The following is a 25362-nucleotide window of genomic DNA, read 5'->3' on the forward strand; positions in this document are numbered from 1 at the left end:
CAATATCAACAGTTATTTATTAGATTATTTATTCAGATGTCTGGAAATAAGTGTCGATTTTATAAATGTGGTCAAACGCCTGTTTTTTTGTACCAGTACAAAATGTGACAGATGTTGGAAAATAAAAAAAGTTCAGGGTATGACGAAATTTCGGTATATCTACAATATTGGTATCAGTTATTACCTATAATATAATAATTTTCTGAAAATTGTTGATGCGCACATGATATCATGTATTGTATATCTTGATAAAAAAATTATTGTACAACTGAGTGTTTTATTTATTTTCAATATTGTAACCAGTCTCAATATGTTAAATGTAGACAGTAGTACTGTCCAAAAACATGCCAACACACGGGCATATATGATTAAGTGTACAACGTGGCGTATGTTAGAAAAGATAACATTCATCTTGATATATCACCTAGAATTCAAGTACAATATAATATTAATCTCATAGATATATTCATGTTACTTTTGTTAATCAATGGAAAAAATTTTGGAAAAAATAAGGGGAAGCAGAGTTGGTGGAATAAATAGCGTTTATAAATACATAATGGGCGTTTTACAATGCAATTTCGCGCCCGAGCAATTTTCAGGCAAGACTAAAGCAAATTCAAATCCAAGATAGAGTGGATGTAAACATTGACATGCCCTACGCACGTGATATTGAAAATCCCAAGAATTGGCCAGGGTCGTATTCAGAACCAACATCCTGTTGATCGCAAATGCTATATCATACTTAGGAAAACTTTTTTTATAATAATAATAATAATAGCCTTTACTGTCCAACAGTTTCCCATTTACAGGACAATATTAAAGAATAACAAAACATAAAATGGTGTGTATGAGTAAATTAATAATAATATTTAGTAGATTAAACAATAATCAAAATAACATATCAAAAATTAACGAAATATCGATATAACAATGCTGTTTAATTTTTCATCACCGAGATGAGTTCCTTGATGGAACATGAATGAATGTCAATTCGATTGCTAATTTTATTGAATTCACTACACATTATATAAAGTGGAGATTTCAATTGCATATTTGTTCTTATTCGTGGAAGTTTGAAAGTTGCATGATTTCGAGAGGAACATTGATATTAATCAGGCTGAGCAGACTGGGAGAGTCAATAAGGCCATTCGAAATTTTATACAAAAATATAACAAATGCACAATTTCTTCTGCACTCTAAGCTGTCAATATTGACCCTCATGCATAATTCCTCATTGTTTGTTCCCCTTTCAGGATATGTACCATATATTTTGAAGATGAGAAATTTCAAAAATCTTTTTTGAACGCCCTCAATGGCTGCTTTATGACACTCGTAAAAAGGGAACCAGACAATACTAGCATATTCAAGTTTTGGTCGTACATTAGAAAAATACAGTAGTTTCAATGCTTTGATGTTGGTGAAATTTCTACAATTTCTCATTATGAAACCGTATGTCTTCAGTGCTTGGGAGACTTTTAAGGTTGTGTTTTCTATGAAATGCACAAGTGAAATGCACAAGTTTTGCAGTTTAACGGGAAACATGCAGGTAATATGTGTGATATAAAAAGATTTTCATTGGATATTTCACAGCGCAATCAAGCATTATATGAAAAGAGACGTAATTATTTCTTTATTCATATTTTTTATTTTATGTAAAATCAAAAGGAATATTAATCAAAATTATTCAACTGGATGAATTTGTCTCTTCATCAGTAGCGTCATCCTCACCAATCTGAATTATCAATGGCTCGATTTGTGCCTCTATTATGTTATCAAGCTTCCACATCCTTGTCTCGACTTCCGATATCACATGCCGAACACACTTCTCCCATTTCTCCGCTGTTCAAAGCCTCATCAAAAAGTACTTTGAGATCTGCAAATTTGAACGTGGTGTTATGCTGAGCTACAAAATTCTTCACATCCGCCCATATTAACTCGATGGGATTGAGCTCGCAGTGGTATGGAGGCAGGCGAAGGACAATTTTGTTTTGGCCTGCTGCCATCTCATCGGCTATATATTTTTGGTATTCAAGCTTGCACTCCTTGACAATTTTTAGTAGCTGTACTCTTAGCTGTACTCTTAGTACTCTTATTGCTAGCAATAAGTCTCTCAATATGTTCAAAATTCAATAATTTATGATTCAAAACAAATATGTAGATTTCCATATTTTCACTCTAATACAATTTGCATTAAATTATCGGAGTCCAGCCCTGCTTCAACTTTGTAATTTTGAATGTAGTACCCAGGGGTCATATCAGTACGGTCACTAAATTCAATAGGTATACCGTTTTTCGACTAGATGGCGCTCGACTTTGTGTCAAATAGGAAATATACGTACATTATCCTACTAGGTTAGTCTATATACAAAGGTTTTAGTCTAAACTCGAGGCGCGTGGAAGATTCTATTGTTCTCAACAACAATAATAGAGTATTTCCGCTTGTTGCTAAGAGATGGCGTTACTGTTCATGATTGAGTTTTTTACTTGAGTTAAATAGGTACCTAACTAACACTCTCTCGCTTGTCTAGGCACGCGATTCTTTCTGTCACACGTTGCGATACGGTCTGGGGGCCGAATGCGACCAATAGCCATAAACACGTGCCCGCGGTTTGCTACTTCTGCTTGCCTAACCAAACAGTATACATTCGTATCTCTATCATCTTCTAGAAATTGTTAATTGAGTTCATATAATACCCAAAAATCTTTTCATTTTGTCCGCTCAATATAAAAATAAAAGATCCTACCTCTAAAGCCACGAACGAGGGGCACGTAGCCAGTCCAGCGGAATGCGGTTGCAGTTGCACCTCCCGAAGTAAAATGGCACTGGGCAATTGCAGCAGTAGCTCGGTGTGATTCTCTTCCGGATAAAAGTGATAAGACCATAGCGGTGTTCGAGTTCTGCGGTGCGTCACAGCCGTCAGGCCCTGTATCAGAACGTCTGCAGGCTGAGCCGTGCTCGACTCGCACGAGATCGTACAAAATGGGGCGAAGTTGACTAAAGACAGTTTGTTTTCCAGGGAATGTTGCAAAATTTTTTTCGAGGATACTGAAGAAGGAGCCGTAGCGCTGCTCTCTGGCGTCGTGTTCATTCCGCTAAAATGCTGCATAACAGTCGAAATGGTGCCTACTTTGGCAAGCGTGCTGGGCGAATTGCTGCTGTCTACAATGCTTCTGCCAAGTACCGTAATTCCACCTACATCAACCAAAAATAAAAAATGTCACCTAATTTCAGATCTTAGAATACATCTTAATAAAATGCCAACAAGACATTGTCTACACTCTTTCGACAATAAAACATATAAATATATATCTAGTTAAACTTCTTTTCAAACATTTTCTATGTTGTGCTTCAGAAACAAAATATTGCCATTTCATTAAAAAAATAGTTACGATTCTGATAGAAAAGATTTATTGAAATGATATAACTCAAACTATTCCTTAATTTTTTGGGGTAATTTATATCTAACATGTCATTTGTTTTTATTTATTTTATCTATTCAGGTTAGCAATTATACATAAAAAAAAACCTTGGTTTGATAATGATCAATTGGATTGGTCTATATCGGAACAATTTGTCTGGTATTATAGTTATGGACATCTTTAAAGTTTTATGTTAGAATTTCTGTGTCCAGTGAATAAAATAAAAAAGAATATAGAGCAGAATTAACGAAGATAAAAATCTGTGAATTGTAGAATTTTCTTTCCTGATTCAAAAATGAACTGGTTAAAATTGTCAGAGCTACATGTTCCATACCTGCGCTAAAAAACCTCTTGATCATGTCTTCTGTATCGAAGACTTGCAAGATGAACCACAAGAGCGGTTCGCTCAGCTGTGGCGTCTGTGATAAAAACATTAACAGGGGATGTAACAACAACTCCTTGTTCGAGGCCTTCTTAGCCAGCAGGGCCAACAGATGGAAAATGGCATCGCCCACTGTGTACGGTTCGCCAAGGTTCGAAAACGCCATCTACAACAGAAAGAAAACGTCCGGTTACCGTTCGGGTTCCATTTTTTTAGAAAGTTTACCTTTTGTGAAACATTAGGAAGCATACAAAGTGAAGATGACTTACATGCCGCCAGACAGCGACATAATCTGATGAAGGTCGGGTGGTGTTGGAGAACTACGTCGGCAAAACATGGAATAGGAGTCGAAGAGTTCTGAGAATTTTCTTGCTGAATTTGTTCTGCTTTGCTTTCATCTGTCTGAGAGGTGGCAGGCGACTCAGTGTCCATGGCTTCCTGTAAAATTTGCAATAGGAAAAACGTGAATATTTATGTGTCATTTATTTAACGAAATCATTATTTTCTACAAAAATATCACAAAAATACTATACTAAGTGTAGTAAACAAATTATCTACTACTGTACGCATCAGAACGGCTTTCAGAATTTCAAGAGTACAAGTGAAGCTATATCAAAAGTATTGCAATTGGTGTATAATGAAATAAACAGCGGGGAAGCCACTGCAGCAGTGCTTTGTGACTTATCCAAAGCTTTCGACTGTGTCAATCAAAGCATATTGCTTCGGAAACTAATAAGATATGGTTTTATGGACAACAGTCATATTTGGATTAGTTCATACCTTTCTGACAGAAAACAATTTGTAAGAACGTCATCTAACTCGGACATGGGAGAGATAAATTGTGGAGTAACTCAAGGCTCTGTGTTAGGTCCTATACTGTTTCTGTTATACATTAATGATTTGACCAACATATCGATTAGAGGAAGCTTTACCTTATTTGCTAACGACACCACATTAGTGTGGCATGACAAGGACAAAAACAGATTGCATAACAAAATGTGCCAAGACATGAAAAAAGTGAAGAATTGGTTTGGCTCGAATCTTCTATCATTGAATACTAGCAAAACAAATATATTAGCATTCAAGTGTAATATACCTGATATCCCCCTTGACAATAACACAATAAAAAATAACTCTACTTTGAAATTTTTGGGAATTTATTTAGACGAAAATTTAAAATTCTCTCAGCATATTGCTCACATCAACAAAAAATTGGCATCAGAATGTTTCGCACTGAGAAACATCTCAAAGAAACTGGGGTTTGCTGCAGCGAAAGTAGGGTATTATGCCTTAATACTCTCATCTAAGGTATGGTATACCCTTTTGGGGTGTTTGCAGTAAACAACTTATGCAGTCGGTTTTTGTCTTGAAGAAAAGGGCTATCAGGTAGTTATGTAAAGCGAAATGACGGGATTCATGTAAACCCCTTTTTCAAGAACATATAATCCTTACGGTTATTTCAATATTTATATTGGAAACCGTGTCAATTATACATAAAAAATAGGGAGAACTATGAATCTACAGTTACAACCACATACCACATACCATAAACATGTTTGGTTCAAAACTCGTTGATATATAATGGAATCAGAATATACAATGAACTTCCCGATGAAATCAAATAGACTCCTTTCATCATATTTAGAAAGAAATGTACAAAACTATCAAGTGATAAAGCCTATTATGACCAACAAGAATATTTTGACGATGCCCTGTAATTTATAATGCGATGAAACTGTGATTGTACTGTGTGTGAAACATATATTTTTATTCGTTGTCCAAGTTCTTGTCAAGTAACCTCTGCATATGTATGTATATATAGTTTATATTTTATTTTAATCATTTATATTTTATACACTTATACTTCATGTTTATATTGATATTTATTTATAATATTGTGTTTGTAAACATTTATTCTTAAAAAATAAACATATTATCAATGTTAGTTATTTCCAGAAACTACAAAACGGTAATAATTACTTTCAATGGTTCATCAATATTGACATTCTGCCAATAGATACATTCTGCCAATAAATTATATTGAACTCTACAGTTTTCTTGTTATTTTTGGATTTACACCAGTTTCACGATTTCTTTGAATTGTGGGAAACTGAAATTGGCAATTCCCGTTTTATAAATAAATATGATACATTACCGACTGCAAAATTCAATAATAATAATCTTTATTAATCCCAAGAAACAAGAATGTTTATAACAGGGATAACATTTAAAATAATGATTAAATAAATTATTTCAATATTAAATATATCATATATAAATACATAAATACATAGATACAAACACATATATACATACATATTTACATATATACACAAATACATATATAAATTTTTGAATTATAATGGTAATTAAAAACAAAAAAAATGTAATATGGACATCAGAATTTCAATTAGAGGAAGAAAGCAGAAACTTTTTCAATTCCGATTTGAATTTTGTTTTTTGATTCATTTTTAGTTTCTCTGGAAGATTATTATATATTTCAACTCCTAAATGGATGGATTTCTCTCCAAATTTTGAGTGATATGATTTAACTAGTAGTTTTTTTGCTTGTTTCGTAATATGGTCATGGATGGTATTTATTTGATTGAATTCCAAATTCGAATGTTTGTAATTTTTTCTAACAGAATGGATGAAACAACAAATTTTCAATTGGAAAATAGACTGAACATCTAAAAGATCACGTAGTATATATAAATTTGACGTAGGTTCAAGATATGGTAATTTGAATATACATTTTATTATTTTATTTTGCAGTCTATTGCTGTCAGTTGTTCCCCAAATTGAAATTAAATATTGTAGATTTGAATATACCAAACAGAAATATATACATTTGAGATATTTTAATCGAATAAAATTTCTAATCCTAAATAATATTCCTAAAATTGGTCCGATTTTCTTTTTCAACATCTCAATATGAGTATTCCAACAATACTATTCCAACAACTACTATTGTCATCATTTGAACAAACCAAATACAAATAAAAGTGTAATAATACACTTCATAAAATAAGTGCAAGCTAATGCTTTTTTCCTTTCCTGGGAGCCGTCTCATCTATTTCTTCAAGTCTCCTTTGAACCCACAGGATGAGTACAATTTACAAATTATTATAGCTTGACATTCAACTTTGGATATATATCAGGTGAAAAACACCTTATCCCTTGCCTCTCATGTGAAGACGTTGCACATGTGCCTGATGGTTTTACTTCAGCTTCCTGCACGGCATTAGCTAGGTTTGATGTCGTTTTTCCATCAGGTATCTGTCACATGTACGTACATAATCATAGGTTCACATGAGAGGCAAGGGGGTAAGGTGTTTTTCGCCTGAATTTGGGCATGTCATATGCACCTCCTGGGAATATGTTTATTATTCAGACTCCCACCCCAAAGTATTTGTTTGTATACATAGAGTTTAGTTTATTAGGTCTCTCTAGACACAATGGAGATACAAAGTCCAAATTGCTTGGTTCAATTGTTGCAATCTTTGTGTTCATTTGAAGAATTATGTAGAGAGTTTTTCCTTTTGGTAGTACTCAGTACTCAAAATCGTGAAACTTATGCAACATACTTGATTTCGAACTTTAGACAGGATTAAATAATCCGAAAATGATCACAATAACTCACCTGTTGGTCGGGAAGAGGAGTCTGCACTAGTTTTCCAAGAAGCTTCAACATTAGTATCAATAAATCCTCGTAAGAGACTGGTCTGTCTTGTTTGATGGAATCTGAGCCGAGAACACTCGCAAAAATATCACTGAAAGGCCCAGTGATAACCTGTCTCTCAATCATGCTCACACATTTTATATTGTCTTTAACGAGTACGTAGCTGTGAACCAAGGCAGCTGAAATTAAATACAATGAGGAAAGGTTCTAAACGATTAAGTTTAACAGGCAACTAACCGGTACTTTCCAAGGTACTCATAGCTATGCTAAGGTCGGTATTGACGAAATCTAGGTACAGCATGGTCAGCAGTAGTTTGCACTGGGCGTCCAGTGGACCCAGTTTAGAACCCATTGCTCCAGATGGTTGAGCTAGTTGGTAAATGACTTTGAGGAGGGACGTCTTCAGGCTATTGCCTAGTTTGCTCACAGGACTCACTATATCACATCTCATTTGCAATCTGACCAAGAAATCGTGCAGTGCTTTACATAATGAGGGTCCGGCCTGAAAATAAATACCAGATAACAGCTAGATTGAATATTAAAAATCATGAAATATCCCACTAGATCAAAAACTGTTTTGATAGCTGTTCCCCATAAAGCGGAACCTTAAATAGTAGTAGTAGTATTTATTGTTCATATATACATAGAGAATACAAGTGGCAGGTCAATATAAAAATGCAACTCGCTCATCCCAATACTCATCATCATTAATTGATTACTTCTGTTCTAATCTAAGCGAAAATCTTATATCATGTGATGTTGTCCCTTCAAATCTGTCCGATCACAATGCAATCTTCACAAGATTCAATTTCAAAGTTGTTGCAAACACAAAAAAATACAGATATGGTCGTATATACAGCACGGCTAACTATAATACGTTTTATCAATCATTGCTCGAAAGCGACTGGAATAATGTAGTCAATTTTGAGCATTTCTATAAAACGTTAAAGCATCTCTCTGAAAAATATTTCCCAATCCAAAAAATAAATAAAAAAAAAACTTTGGTTGACTAGAGGATTAAAAGTTTCATCAATAAATATGCGATCCCTGCATTATATCCGAAAATATACAAAAAATGAAAGTTTCCTTAAATATTTCAATAAATACAGGAAAACATATAGTAATGTGATGAGTGCTGCGAAAAAAAAATTTATCAAAATAGATTTGATAATACTGATAATAAAATGAAAGAAGGGTGAAATATAGTTAATGAATTAGGAGAAAGCAATCTAAAGGAAAATCCACTAACGCAGCAATGAGTCCCACAACACTAAACAACCACTATTGTTCAATAACTGCAAAATATGCAGTTGATACAGTCTCGAGCAACGACCCAATTAAATATTTGAAGGGTGTTCAAATTGGTCAAACATTTGATTTAATCCCCTTTGACCTAGATGAATTAAAAGAGGTTATTCGAGAAATTAGAAATAAAAGAACATCAGGTATTGATGAAATGTCTGTCAAAATCTTTGAGACACTGCCAGATTGTGTTTTGAACGTTTTTGTCTCATTGATAAATGATTCCTTTGTGAATGGCTTATTTCCTGAATTTTTAAAAACTTCTGTAGTGATTCCGTTCTTCAAAGGTGGTGCCAGGGATGATCCAATAAACTACAGACCTATATCACTTGTTCCCACCTTATCAAAAATTATTGAAAAAAATCATAAAAAGGCGGCTAATTTACTTTCTTTATAATAATAACATATTGAGTCCACAGCAGTATGGCTTTCAAAACAACAAAAATACAAGTGATGCAATTTTTAACTTAAGATTTATAGTGATATGAATTCTGGTGCCTATTCAGCAGCTGTATTCTGTGACTTTTCCAAGGCATTTGACCTCGTTGACCACGGAATCTTACTGCGGAAGCTGAAACATTATGGTTTTTAGCACAGAAGCATCGGATGGTTTGAATCGTACTTATTGCATCGAAAGCAAATTGTAAGACTCTCAACCAACTCAAATGTAGGAGAAATCAAAGCAGGTGTCCCTCAAGGTTCCATCCTAGGACCCATCTTGTTTCTATTATATATTAATGGTATAACACAACTGGATCTAACTGCTAGCATCACATTATTTGCAGACGACACAACGTTGCTGTGGCAGGGAAAAGATCCTACAAAACTAGCTCAAGATGCCACTGTAGACATGGAGAAAATTAAGAGCTGGTGCGACTCAAATACGCTTTCTTTAAACTTTGATAAAACCCTTCTCCTCACCTTCAAATGTGAACTCCCACCTCTTAGTTTGAATAACAACATTCTCGAGATGAAATTGTCCTCCAAATTCTTAGGACTTCACATTGATGATAAACTTAAATTTGAGGATCATATTATCAAGTTGAATAAAAAACTTGCATCTGGCTGCTTTGTAGTGAAGTCAGTTTCAAAGGAACTGGGTAGAACCTTTGCAAGATCTGCGTACTTTGCCCTTGTGGATGCTCATATAAGATATGGTATTGCCTTCTGGGAAGTATGCAGCAAAAGCATGCTGCAGATTGTTTTCGTTCTACAGAAGCGAGTTGTCCGGTATGTGTGCGGGGCAAAGTTCCAAGATCACTGCAAACCATTATTCATTGAACAACGAATTCTGACAATAATATCTCTATTCATTCTTGAAACAGTAAGTCTGATTCATAAAAATATATCTGCTTTTGATGATATAAACGAGCCACACTATAATACACGTCAAGTTAACTTGATCAGACTTCCCCTGCCCACAACAACAATGGTGAAGGACTCATTGATATACAATGGAGTAAAGATGTACAACAAAATTTCCATATACCTGAAAAGTTGTTCTTTGAATATTTTCAGGAAAAATTAAGCGACATTCTGATTGATAATAGTATATTATGCAACGATCATGTAATGATGGTTATTAAGACACGAGCATTAACCGGGATACGAAACGAGCCGAAGGCGAGTTTTGTATGGTATATGCGAGTGTATTAATAACCATTACATGAGAGTTGCATACGCTATTTTTTCTATATCTGATAATAATGAAAAACTATAAATATTATATTTGTATTGAACACATTTACAGTAATTAACTCATATTTTTTTAAAAAACACAAACTTAATGGTATTATCATGGATATATGAAAACTATAAAGATTCTATTTATATTTATATTGAATATAACAACTGTAATTAATCTGATCTTTTAAAAATATTGGAGTCGATGGTATTCCTTCTATATCGCTATTTTCAGACATTTTGATAATATAGGTAGGTAATATGAAAACTGACTTTGACAAATAAAGCAATTAGTTACTTAGGTTAGAATCTAGGTCAAACAAAGGAACAGGATTCTTGATTGAAAAATTATGGGTTTCTATTGGTTGATAAGCTGTATCGTTATGAAAAATCTGTATCATAATGGATATCATTATGAAACGGATTATGGTCATATAAGTGTATTGTTAAAGTACGGGTGTAGAAAAAGCCTATTATAGTTTAGATGGATTTTACAATGACAACGCTTTTTATGAATTATAGTTTACTACTGTATGTCACTATAATATAGCTTTTTTTTTAAGTAATTTTTTTAAATTTTAAATTGAATAGCATTTATTTTGTTTTGTAAAAATGTGTTTGACACCCTATTTTATATAAATGGACTTTTAGGAATTACTTTTATACTACTTTGACATAGTTCATAATCGTTTGTCAACAAGAAATCTTTCTTAGGACAATAAACGTATTTCTCTCTCTCTCTCAAAAAAAGTAGCCGACAGTCATGAGAATATAAAAACTTCGCGTTACATAGATAAAAATTAAAAAAAAATTAAGAAAATAGGTAAAAAAAGAAAACCACATTATTTACACATCAAAAAACTTACTAGGTGGATTCCAATGCCAGAAATTCCTCTATTGAATAGAAGCTATTTTCCAGGAGGTATTTATTTGTTGCATTTTAAAGGTGTTATAGCTATTGATACTCTTTATATATTTTTGCAAGTTGTTATTAAGGAAATATGCAATAATAAAATTCAGACTTTTTAAATGTTTCAGTTTTATGTTTTGATATTTCCAATAAAGAACTTCTTAATGGGTAGTTATGATGACTTCCTAACACGTTGAAGTCAGAAATGTTGTTTTTCAAAAAAGTTGCACATTTTAAAATGAAAATAGAAGGGAAGTGCAGAATAGAGACAGTTCTACATGACTCCCTCTGTATTCTAAATCAAATAATAGTCTAATTATTCTTTTTTGAGAAATGAAAACTCTTTAACATTCTGTAGCCAGTCCCCATGTTGCAATATTATTTGATATACCTATGGCTATATGCAAACACATAGTCAACAAATAAGATGCTATTCAATTTTAAGAATGGTGGAAGTTCTGTCAGGTATTTTGATGTGTTTCTTCTGTCCGCATAAGTATACTCACCATTATTTTCCCATTGAGAACAGACCCGGTACCCGACAGCAGGCTGAGAAACATTTGAACGAAATCCGGATGATTCACGATCGTATTTGCCATTCCAGACAAATCGAACCACTTTTTCCCGTTATTCATGTTGCAAACCAACGTCAGCGTTTGCAGGGCACTCGACCAAGTCATCAGCGACAATCCTGGTGTCCAAGCCATGGTATTGATCAGATTATTGACGGAACTGTATACTAGCGGTATTTGCGGGATCGTACCGGGTACGAACTGCTCGTTTTTGCTAGTAGCGTTCAATGTCAGCCACAGCTGCAGGATGCTCTCGATTTTCGAAGGTTCCTGGTTCTGGAGGTTCTCGAACAGCGAAGTGAAGCAGAATGCTAACATTTTCTGGTTGCTGAGCAACGACTCCGAAGAAAAAGCCTCCAAAGGTGTGGGCCACGGGGCTAGGCCGTGGGAGGTTTCTTTCTGACTACCTTCGGCCGTTATGTTCTGCAGCAGCAACTGGCTGTTCCTGATGACCAATTTTTTCAAAGTTATTTCGGAATTCGACTGCACGCCGAGCTCCAGCCTCGAATCTACGGCGCAGGATAGTCCTGAATTTGAGCCGGAGGTGGTTTTGTTTCCTTTGGCGGTGGTACACCTCACTTTCTGCAAGTCCTCAAGCATCTCCTCGAAATCGGAGTCCTCAGACTCGTACACCGACGGAAGGGGCGGGAAGTTATTGTTGTTTATGATGGAGGATCCAGCGGTTTTTGGGGGTTTGCTTATGGGCTCCGTGAGTCCTTCGTCAATATTGAAATGGTGGATGGTGTTGTCCACCTCTGGTTGTATCACATCTAAAACCATAGTAAGTAAGTAAGTAAGTAGTCTTTATTGAATAGGAATAATCCTAATATTCACAATACAAAGTTATAATTCTACAATAAATGATTACTAAGTAAATACTATATCAAAACATAATACAATGAATGAATCCATGTATAAATTTATAACAAAATACATTATTAACAATAAACAAAGATTGAGATAATACAAATATCAAAACTATACAATAACTGGCTCAATTCAGCTGAAAATCTATAATACAATATAACTACATTCATAACAATCACAGATATTTTGAGAGTTTTTTCTTAAACAATACAAGTGTATCACATTTTTTAATTTCATTTGGAAGGGAATTATATTCAACTAAACCTCGTATGAAAAGTGAGTTCATAACTTTTCTGGTATTAGCTCTATCCACATGAAAATTGTTTGCACTTCCAGTACAGTATTCGTGGATCTCATGATTAAACTTGATGAATTGTTTGAAATAAGTTGGTACCAAACCTTTGACAATTTAAAAATGAAGATCATTGCTGAAACAGTCAACCTTTTGGTTACTGATTGCCACTGTAAAGTCTCTAACACATGGGTTATTGGAGTATATCTATTACATTTTAGGATTAATCTCATCTCACGATTTTGAAGTTTTTGTAGAGAAGCTTTCCTGTTATTGTCTAATAGAAATAGTATTGTAGAACAATAGTCAAAATGTGGTTTAATGATTCTATTAAAATCTGTCAATCTTGCTTTCAACGATATGTGAGCAGCTATTCTTGAGAAGAAAAAGAGTTTTTAGATTTGTTTTTCTGTATTGATATAAAGTGTTCCTTATATGTTAAATTTTCATCCAATATAACCCCAAGGTATTTGAATTGTTTTACAATTTCAATTTTTGTATTTTCTATAATTAAAGTTATGTTATCTTTATCTATATTTTTTGTCCTATTGTAATTAGAAATGATCATAGCTTTTGTTTTTTGTACATTAAGTTTCAACTTATTTCCCTTCAAGTATTTCTCAAGTTTAATTAATAGTATATTAAAGTATACATTTATTTCATCACATTAACTACAAAATGTACAAGAGTGACAAGTCAAATTGACAAACAAGAATAACAATAATTGAACAATAGTTGTGATTATACACGCTGATTACATCTAAAATATTTTTGGAAATAAAAAATAAGAACACATTTAACATATTAAAAGATTAATGTCTCACAATTAAAATATTCGTCGATGGAGTAGAAACAGTGCCTTTTTTTTTGTACCTTGGGAGCTGTCTGACTTGCCCATTTAGTCCAAGTCTCCAGAAACAGTGCCTTAATAGTGAGTGCTTAACCCTAGCCTTGAAACAGTTATAACTCTCAAATGTCTGTTGGTATTTCATTGTATGTTGAGTGAATTTCGAGCTGATAGATCCAGTCTATAAAATTGAGGCCTCAGGTGTGCACCTCTCAGTAGGGTAATTATGAAAGTCAGCATTTGTAAGGTACTTAGTATCATTTTTCTGAATCTCTAAAATGTTATAGAGTATGAAAATACATAGCAAGGGTAGAATTTCAAGTTTCTGAAATAGAGGACGACGGTGTTCTCTGTAAGAAACATTAACTATGATCCTGATTGCTTTTTCTTTGGATACGAAAGGCTTTAATTGCATGTGAAAACTGACCCCATGAAAGTATACCATACAGAGTGGTCCAACGAAAAGTATGCACCTTGCTTTTCTCCTTTTTTGTAACTTAACGCAAAAATGCTCGGACAGGTCAATTTTGCTTTTGAGGGGGATACATTTTAGATGTATTTTTCCACCTATGCCTTCAACCCCCTAGCGAGGGTGTGAAAGGGCACAAAATTATCTTTCCAATGATACCTGATTTGTTGTATTTCACTCAAACATGTAGGTATTATGAAGAAAAACAACTACAACCCAGTACTTTGAAATGTGTAATTGACTTAGCAGAATCCTTCTTCAGCAAGTGCTGAAAATGTGACCCATTTGCTTCCATACAATAATACAGATTTTGTTCAAATCTATTCCTAACATTCTGTAACATATCAGGTGTTATACTTCTGCACTCTGCTGTAATTCGTTGGCGAAGATCTATGGACTCGGGCTGCGTAGCAAAACATTTATTTTTCAAGTGTCCCCAAAGGAAAAAGTCTAAAGGCGATAAATCAGGTGACCTGGCAGGCCATTCGATGGGGCCTCTCCTTCGAATCCACCGTCCAGGAAACCGGTCATCTAAAAACTATCTTACCGGAGCAACATAGTGAGGAGGTGCTCCATCTTGCTGGAAATGAAGCCGATCATCATTATGATTTTGGTCATTTTCGATTATTTCTGTTATGAGAGGATCAATTGTATCTTCAAGCATGTTCAGGTAGACCTCACCAGTTGAATTTCCAGGATTCCCACAGGTAGAAAAATACATCTAAAATGTGTCCCCCTCGAAAGCAAAATTGACCTGTCCGAGCATTTTTGCGTTAAGTTACAAAAAAAGGAGAAAAGCAAGGTGCATACTTTTCGTTGGACCACTCGATATGTTATGCCATACTTTGACTAAGACACATTTTCAGCTGTCTTAGTAGGAACAGTTGTATAGAAAGTTTTTTGCACAGACCAGCAACATGTGCTTTCCGATTTAACATGTCATCAATTTTAAATCCCAATAAATCTACATGTTGCTTCTTCGTTAGTTGTCTTTTTGATATTATAATTTTTTGTGTCTTATCCCTGTTTAGTTTGAGATAATTTGAAGTAAGCCAAGTTTCAGCATCATTTTCTGTTCTAGAACATTGGTCCATTAAGTCGTTAACAAAGAGATAAGTGTGGAAGTAAGAAATTAAAAATATCATTAATATATACCACAAAAAGAGTTGGTCCCAGTAAGGACCCTTGTGGTACACCGTGCAAAATGGATCAACATGTGCTGGAATTTCCAGATGTATAAACAACTGGTTTTCTCCAACATAAGTCGATGTTCATTAGCTCTAAAGCTCTGCCACGTATCCCGTAAATTCCAATTTACCTAGTAGGAGCTCATGATTTATACTGTCAAAAGCCTTACTTAGATCACATAGAGTTATAGCAGACACAAGCCACTTTTCGATATTCTCGATTATTGTATCAACTATAGCAGTTGGTTACCTCGTTCACAGGCAGATGGGGCGACGACAAACCTGTTGTTTGTTGTATGCTTCAGCTTAGTTCGAGGAATGATACTTTGTCGGAATTCGATTTTCAATTATCGGAAATCATCGACTTTATGTTGATGATATATACTACCTTGCACTGACGAGTGGCCAAACAGCCCGAAACCGGTCTGCAAGTGTGTTCCAATAATTGAAAATCTATTGCGGCAGTTGTATCGCCAACAGCATATGCAGGAATAACTTCTGAGAAGAATCCTGCACTGACACCTGTCGGATATAGTACAACGCCCTTCGTGGTATTAGCCAGGGGAGTAGTTGTTTTCTGATAGGTGTCAGTTCATTAACCTACTGTGTAGGGTGTTGAGACTGGCCTGAACGAATTGTTCTTTGATAATTTTATAAAACTGTCATTGAATTGAAAATCAAATTTCCCAACGTTTGTCTTAAAATGTGAATATTCAAATCAAAATAAGACTAGAGTTTGTTCGGAAAAGACCTATTGGTTACAATCTCCAAACGTTTCAACTGCAACTGTCATCTTCAGTGGCATAGTCGAAGTACTCTTTTTGACGTATCAAGTGAAATACGTCTAGAAGAGTACTTCAACCACGCCACTGAAGATGACTGCCGCAGTTGCAGTTGACACGTTTGGAGATTGTAACCAAAGAAGACCAAGGCAAAACCTGGAAACCAACCAAAACATTGACGCCAGCCGTGAAAGACTACATTTCTATAATAGTATTGGTTATTTTTTGAAGTGCTAGTTTTTAATTGTGTAGGAAATTGATGGATTGTACTGGAAAGAGACATTGATAAGATGTTGATTACATAATCAATAGTTCCAAAAATATTTTTGGAGAGTGTAGCATCCAATATTTCACTGCTTATTTTATTTTCCGAGTCTCTAAACAAATGATAGTAAGTTGAAAATTTCAATGTATTATTAATGTGGAATATTGTGTATTCTTGTTATCAGAACTGCTTCGCATATTTCCTTACTGTAAAGAAGTTTATCAATACAATAAAACTAGTTGTTGCCCACGGCTTCGCCCGCGTAGAATTTGGTAGTTTTAGTACTAATTATTATTATTATTTATTATTTGTTCAATTACAATGAAGTAAAATGCCCAGATGAGCGTAGAACATGTCAGTGTAATAAATATACAGTTAAAAACATTTAAAAATTAAAATCAATTAAATGTGAGACATTTTAGCAGGTAGAATCTGAAGGGATGGTATCTTTAAAATATTCATCAGTTGAGTAGTATGCTCTATTTAGAAGAAAGTTTTTAAGTTTATTTTTGAGTGTTGTTTTAGAGAGGCTTTTTAGTGCATTTGGAAGTTTGTTATAGATTTTTATTAGAGTATACAGTATATTTTTCTGAATAAAAGTAAAATTAGGAATATTAGTAACCAAATCTGCTTTATTTCTTGTTGGGTAGATGTGTGCTTTATCAAAGTCGTGAAAAAGCTTTGGATTGCTTTTAATAAACATTATGCTGTCAAGAATATACTGACTGTATAGGGTCAGTACTTTCTTTTCTATGAATAAAGGTTTACAGCTATCAGTTTGTTTGGATTTATAAATAATTCTAAGGCAACGTTTTTGAAGTGAAAAAATTTTTTTAACGTTCACAGATGCACCCCAAAAAATTAAGCCGTATTTAAGTCTTGAGTGGACTTGTGCATAATAGACAGACATTGACGCTTGAACATTTATTGTTTTAGTGATGACTCTTAGGGCATAGCAATGCCTTGCAACATTTTCTGACAAAGTATCCAGATGAGATTTATAATCCAGTCTAAAATCTAGCTCAATTCCCAGGAATTTTGAACTTTTACTAGTTGTTATTGTTGATTTACCATCCGAAAAAGTATAATCATTTTCAGCTGACTGTGAGAATTTGATTGCCTGTGTTTTATTAGGGTTCAGCTTTAGGTGATTTTGTGCAAACCAAGCTTCCAGGGTACTTAAAGCATCGAACACATTTCTTTCCAAGTCATCTCCATTTTGTTCTTCAAGGATAACGGTTGTGTCATCAGCAAATTGTATAGTGTTTAAGTTGTTGTCCATTTGTAGTTCATTGGTATAGACAATGTACAGCAATGGACCTAGAATTGATCCTTGTGGTACCCCTCTAATTATTGTTAGTTCATCAGACCTTATAACCTCATTTGTGATGTGACATTTTTCGACCACGTACTGTTTTCTATTATATAAGTATGATTCTATCAAGTTAGCTGAGGTTCCCCTGATTCCATAAGCCTCATGTTTATTTAGCAAGGTTATATGATTGACATTGTCAAAAGCTTTTGAAAGATCTAAGTTAATCATTAAGCTATGTTTCTTGTTGTTTTGACTATTTATGACTGAACATAAAGCTTGATAAATTGCTCTTGTTGTCGATTTACCCTTTCGAAAACCGTTTTGTGTATCACTTAATAGTTCGAATGTTTCAAGGTAGGATATAAGGCGATTATATATGATTCTTTCAAAAATCTTACTAATATTTGATAGTAATGCTATAGGTCTGTAATTTTTTATTTGATCCTTGTCACCCTTTTTGAAGATTGCTTTTATATGAGCTATTTTTAATTTGTTGTTGCTGTATCGCTGCTATTCCAATGTTTTGACAGAATCTGAATCAATGAACTTAGGCGTGCGCAGCGTTATAGAACAGTGCTTTCAAAAAAGTATTCTTCAGCGCCATCTAGTGGCGAGTTACAGAAAAATTGATAACCTAAAAACCTTATCTATAAAAAATTACTTACACATGTCAAGTTTTCATCACGATCGGTTGAGCGATTTAGAAGTTTATCACTTACCAACCAACTAACCAACAAACATCCATTTTTATATATTAGATAAATGAAAAATCAATGAGATATCAGACTTCAGATACAATAATACACCAACTAATAGTACGTACTTTTGGGTGGCCAGGCGGCCGAAGAGGATGGTTCAGTCTCCATTTCAACATCATCTGATTTGGTAAGGGTGAGTTCCATGGCGTCTTGAAGAAAACAAGACAGGGCGAAAGGAGCCCATGGAATCTTGCACGAGATGCAGAAATTGATGAGTTCCAGTAGTTGGTTCTCTTTCAGAAGTTGGCCCAACTGGAGTTTCGCCAATGTTACCAGTTTGGAAACAACCTATTAAAAAATTATTAAAATGTCATACTGCAAAACGTATAATTTGACTGATTTGTTTTGAAAGTGCCAATTTTTCTCATTAATCTAACTTTGATATTCTCGAAAAAGGAAATGAGATTTTCCGAAAGCTTGGGTAACAAAAAATTGTGTTCAGAAAACTATACAATACCCAAAAAGGAAATATATATAATAAACATATTCCGGAGAGATACATGACATGCCTAAGTTCAGGTGAAAAACACTTTACTCTCTTGCCTCTCATGTGAACCTATGACTTTGTAGGAACGTGTGGCAGATATATATAAAAATATATAAACAAATGACATAAATGATATGATAAAGGAAAAAAAAATAAAAACCATTTTTCAATGATTCCAGAATGGTTTCAACATGAGGATATGCATAATAAATATATTACCAAACAGAAAAAAGAAAATCAAGGATGATATTTTATATAGTTCATGAGTTTTTTTTGAATTGGAAAACATTTATTGAATCTTTCAACGAAAGTGTGAGTTTGTTAAACACATTCAAACCTTTATACAATAAAGACTTCATCGTACTAGTCAAATTAGTTCGAGGAAGCTGGAATTTTTGGGAGCTACTCGCTCTTGTTAAGTGGATATGGATTTGTGATTTGTATATACAGAATTCTTCAAAATAAGTTGGAAGCAAGTTATGTGTTAGTTTGAAAATGAATATCACTGCTAACTCGTACAGCCTCTGGGAAACAGACAGCCACTGCAATGTACTCAACATGTTTGATATACTGGAATACCTATTCACTTGTAAAATAATCCTCATTTCATGATTCTGTAACTTTTGTAAAGCCGATACCTTATTTTGGTCAAATGAGTATAAAAGACTATCACAATAATCAAAATGGGGTTGGATTATATAATGTAATTTTTAAGTACATCGAAAGCTGAGATGAAATTCTTGAGAAAAAATATATTTTTTTTAGTAATTTTTCTATATATATATATATATATATATATATATATATATATATATATATATATATATATATATATATATATATATATATAATCAAAATGAGTATGAAAGATAAACGATTATGCACCATGAAATCTAAGTATTTGAATTCACTTACGAACTCTATTACATCACCTGCAATTTCTAATCTTATGTTGTGTTGTTGTTGATGAGTGATAGCTTATAACCAGTTGATAAGATCATATATTTTGTTTTGGAGGTGTTGAGTTTTAGTTTATTGCGATTCATGTACTTGAAAACATTTCTTAGTTCATTATTCATTTGATCAGCTACTGTTTCTATATTATCTCCTGAAATTGATAACAAAGTGTTGTCTGCAAAAAGGTTCATGAAATCACAACCATGGATGGTATCTATATCATTCAGGTAGATTAAAAATAATATAGGTCCCAAAACACTCCGCTGAGGTACCCCGAAAATGACATCGCGAGATGATGACACTGAATCCTTTATTTCGGTTACCTGTTTGCGTTGTGATAAATAATCAGTCAGCCATAATAAAACAGTTTCCCTGATACCAATACTTTGCAGTTTGCAGACTCACATGAATGGTGTTTTCTGAAACCTGACTGATATTTTAGTAAAATATCATTATTTTCTAGATACTCAATGAGTTGATTATAAACTGCGAGTTCTAATACTTTTTCAATACAAGGCAAACTGTTGATTGGTCTAAATTCCCAGGATTTATTTGTGTTAGGGACTTTTTGAACTGGCACAAGGACACTGGTCTTGAGCTCCTTCGGGAATCTGCCAGTGCTCAAAGATGTATTTATAAAATGCAACAATGCAATAACACCAAACGTTTTTTTAATAAGTTTGCAATTAAGTATATCACTGCTGTATTTCATTTCCACTCCGTTGATCCATTTAGACAAATCTGCTAACTCCAACTTTGAATTTCTCGAAGGAGTTGTTAATCAATACAACATTGTTCTCATGAAGTGAATCAGATTGATCAATAGTGTTCACAATTTCTTGTACGCTATCAATAAAATAATTGTTAAATGTTTATGCAATATCTAGATTATTTTTATGAATGGCTGACCGACCATTTATTTTGAAATAAATACCATCAGTAAACGTATTGCTATTAGTTTTTGGACTTAGTAGCTGTTTGAGTGTTTTCCACTTAATCCTCAGATTTGACCTATTTTGATCAATTTTATCATAATAGTGTTTTTTTTTCTTTGAGTTTCAGTAAATTCACTTCAATTCAATTACGAAGAAATTTATTGTGGTTCCAATTTTCTTCAGTTCTATTATTTTTGAACACCTTGTAAGCCCAATCTCTTTTGTCACAATGTATTTTAACCTTGTTGTCATACCATGGTACACTATTTGACTTCAAAGTGTATGATCTTTCTGGTGCAATTGAGTCATCAACTGACTCACACTGCTGCGCAGACAGCTGAAGTATCTGCCACACGTACCTACAAATCGTAGGTTCACCTGAGAGTCAAGGGGTAAGGTGTTTTTCACCTGATTTTTGACATGTCATGCACCTCTTCGGGATATGTTTATTATTCTGACTCCCACCCCGGAGTATGTGTTTGTGGAGTTGTTTCCGGCAACACACGGTGAAAAAACATTAGGTTCGTTCCAACCAGCGTCAGAAACAGTTTCTGAAGTCAGGATTCTGCGCAATAATGTGATTGTGTTCCAACATGAGTTTCCAACCATTAGTAAACTATCAGTTTTCTGTTCCATCCAAGATTCAAACCTGTTCGAAATCTATCAGAATGGTTTGAGGATTATCTTCTAACCATCAATCTGACGCATGCGTATTCCGTATTACTGTTTCTGTTTTATGTTTATGCAACTTACAAACAACATAACCTGCAAAAATTGTTATAAAATGAATTATGTATTTGCTGGCGCAGGAAAAATTAGGAGTTCTTTAAGTGAACCTAAAATATGAACATCTTTAATTACACAAATTATTGCGGTGACCTCCCAGTTCCATGTTGATTAGTAAATAGAGTAGAGATATAAAATACTGCAACCTTCTTTTACTCTCCAGAAATACACTTGATTAGATTTATTTTTAAAGAATTGAAGGGGTTATATTTTTAGGAGTGACATTCGTTGTGGAATGTTTGAAATACAAACTGAGTAGAGAAAAGTATCTTCTGTATAATTCAGTGTTCATATAGAAGTATTTGTTTCGAAAGATTTTTTTTTCTCTAGTGTAATTCAATGTTTATATGAGAGTAGCTGTTTCAAGACATTCTTTCAGTTTGTGTCTGAAAGTTACTTCTTTGCATGATCTACACATCCATGTATAGAGTTACTTATTTTCAAATCGATTACTTCCTTCTTTTCTTTGGAAGATTCCCTCATCCCCTTTTTTGTATCAAGATGGAGTAGTAGAAAGCCAAAAACTTTCTTTCCCAAATTATTTTTAAAGGTTATGTTGAAATTCCATGCCAAACTTCAGTTGAACTTTCAGCTGTTCCAATCAGAAATTTCAAATTAATCAGAAACCAATATTTACCAGACATGCGCGTTGACAACGACTTACAAACAGTTGGAAATCTGTTTGTGACTCAAGGTTGGAACGAACCTATTACATATGCACAGTGTCACCAACAGGAGCCAACTGCACATTTGTGATTTCAGTTGGAAGACCTAGAATTCCTAGTTAACATCTAACATGACCAAGTAGGCAGCTGTAGCCCCTACTTTTTGGAGTGTTACGTCCACGATTTTTTTTTTATATCATACATACTCAATAACATCTATATCGTATTTATATCCTGGACCCGAAAGTCACGCAGGTAGCTTTAGCCGCCCATGTGCTCTCAACTTTGCAAAATTTCAATGCAATTCTATTCTCGAAAAAAAAAAAATGTATTCATAACCTCACAGGCGCAACTATTAATTCCATTACAGAAACCTTTGCCAACTAATCAGAAAACTCACTTTGAAGCACAGCAACATCATGTCAGCGCTACTCGAATGATCCATGGACAGAATGAGCTGCAACAAACCCTTGGCTACCGCCAAACAATGTACGCTGTCGATATACTGTGGCATTTTCAAAGTTACCGCCGGCTTCTCGACTGGTTGTTCCTTTCTTTCTTTCACGAACTTTCCTTCCTCGTGCATTTTCTTCATGTACTTTAACCTAGACAGCTTATCTTGCGCCATTATGTTCTTCAATTTCTGCTGATAATTCTGCGGATCGGAATTGAGCACGACGCTCGAATAAGTCTGATAATTCTATAAAACGAGTAAAGTTACTGCTTTACGATTTGAAATAGCATGAACTTACCTGAATGGAGTTGTTGCACGTCTGGGCGAGACGCTTGCAATTCTTCTTCCTGGCTGCACCCTTCGAGCTGTCGATGTTCTTGTTGCTGACCATCTCGCCCAAAACCCAGTTCCATCTGTTTGCCGAACTCGCGGGGCTCTTGCACAGGGACAACTGCAGCGACAGATACATCAGTTGCCAGGACAATAGGGGCAAATCTACCGAGGCAGACAGCAGTGATTTTCGATTGTTTGCGAGGGGTTGTAAAGTATTATGAACCACGCGTAGGGAAGCATCGATGATAGCGCTTCTCTCTGAAGATTTCCTGCTTAGGTACGAAAGCAGTATGAAGAGGCGATCTTGCGGGAACTTCAACGTGCAAGACGTGGAGAAATTCGTGGCCAAGGTGTCTGCTAGGAAATCTCCCCAAAAAGGCAATCTGCCGCAATGGTTCTCCAAGAAAATAGCGGCAAGCAACTGTAGCCTGGGAGGTTGGGCCATGCAAAGCCCCTGGAAAAACTGCTGGCACATATCCCTGGATATCTCAGTCGTTGCATCTATCGACAACAGCACCTCTAGTAATCCCTCGGCTATTGAGGTCAACTTGTCAGTGGAAATCTCAGAGGTCTGTATATGCTGCTGCTCCCTACCGCTTATGCTACCCTCTATCCGGGCAATGACATTTCTTATGATATTCAACTGGTGCTGATGCCTGATGGTTTCTTGATACGCTCCGAAAATCTTGGAGTGTTCAGAGTTTGTGACGTTCAAATTTTTATCTTTCAGGATATTCATATAGGCGGCCAGATGGAAAGCGTTTCTCATGTCAGCCACGAGAAAAGGCTGCAATAGTTCCTTCAGTTTGGAACAGGACAGGCTATATCTACAGCTTATGTCCTCGAAGAGTTTGGAGAGGATGCCGAGTTGTTTCTCCACATCCGTACAAGCTAAGCTGGTGGATATCGAGGAGAGTTCCGGTGGTACATCCTCTGGTAGTACGATGATGTGACCATAGAAGAAGCCCAAAGGAATACGGCTACGAATGGTTGACATGCCGTAACGACCGACTACAGTAATCTAGAAAGAATCAATAAAAACAGATATAAACCAAATTATAAAATTGGTGTCAGAAGAGGGATTGTAATAATGGTCCCTCATTGGGCGCCAAATTTTTTTGCCGTTTTGTTGTGAAAAAAATTATTTCAATCATGCTGCCCCAAAAATAAATACTTCAGCGAGAAGAAATCTAACTGCAAAACTATGTAATTTCGTGAATTTCTCAGAGCTCTCAATGGTCTGGTTTCCTTCAAATTATTTGAGTCTTACTTCTACAGTTTTAGTATTTTCTTTGATTTTTAAATTGTATATGTATATTTATTTTATTTGATCATTGTACTATTATGAAAGAGGTGATACCATGCCATAAATGAATGAATAAATGGATATCTTCTTGTCAAACGATCTCATATGAATTCATGTAATATACAGGGTTAAACTAAATAAGTGTAAAACATTTAAGGAGGTGATTCCTCATCGAAAAAAAGCTGGGATCTTTCATATAAAGAAATTTCATTGGAGCATCTCTTGTTAAGATACAGCCCCTTAAAGGGGGTACATAAAATTTGTATAACAATTTTTTTCACAAGCACTGAAAAAGTTACAATATTGAAATTAACCTGACGTTTTGTACTACCAAAAAGACACTTAGCCAGTACTTTATTTGGTTTACCCCATGGTTGTAAGGGGTGGAAAACGCAACCCCTAAAATTTATTTCCAATGTAACTTTTTGTCTTATTATTTGTTTACCATTTAAAAATTTATTTCCGATAGCCTGTTTAATTCCAAACAAAAAATGTCTCTTGGGTTTTTTGCCCAAAATAAACGAGTTCGCAGCAAAAAAATATTTTACAAACAACTACAGAGATACGTCGTCATAAATGCGAACTGGATTTATTGTTATTTTGTAGTTAGTACCTGCATTAAACGATTAAAGGATAGTAAACAAAACTAATTTATTAATAACAAAACACACAACATGTAGAAATATAGTAAATGTTCAATATATCT

General features: G+C 34.5%; 1 protein-coding gene across 1 annotated transcript in view; it reads right to left on the reverse strand.

Moving 5' to 3' along the window:
• The window catches only part of Bruce (BIR repeat containing ubiquitin-conjugating enzyme), an 86417-nt gene that overhangs the window by 25150 nt on the left and 35905 nt on the right, over positions 1-25362 (reverse strand). Inside the window, 9 exon segments of the mRNA XM_074179653.1 lie at positions 2745-3193; positions 3755-3968; positions 4028-4240; positions 7446-7663; positions 7722-7986; positions 11886-12721; positions 18799-19021; positions 22964-23263; positions 23316-24371. Of these exon segments, the coding sequence (XP_074035754.1) occupies positions 2745-3193; positions 3755-3968; positions 4028-4240; positions 7446-7663; positions 7722-7986; positions 11886-12721; positions 18799-19021; positions 22964-23263; positions 23316-24371 (3774 nt within the window).

The sequence above is a fragment of the Leptinotarsa decemlineata genome, unplaced genomic scaffold (genome assembly GCF_025532065.1).
Source record: "Leptinotarsa decemlineata unplaced genomic scaffold, Ldec_3_MD MMD2_tig00026282_RagTag_RagTag, whole genome shotgun sequence".
In the NCBI taxonomy this organism is placed as follows: Eukaryota; Metazoa; Arthropoda; class Insecta; order Coleoptera; family Chrysomelidae; genus Leptinotarsa; species Leptinotarsa decemlineata.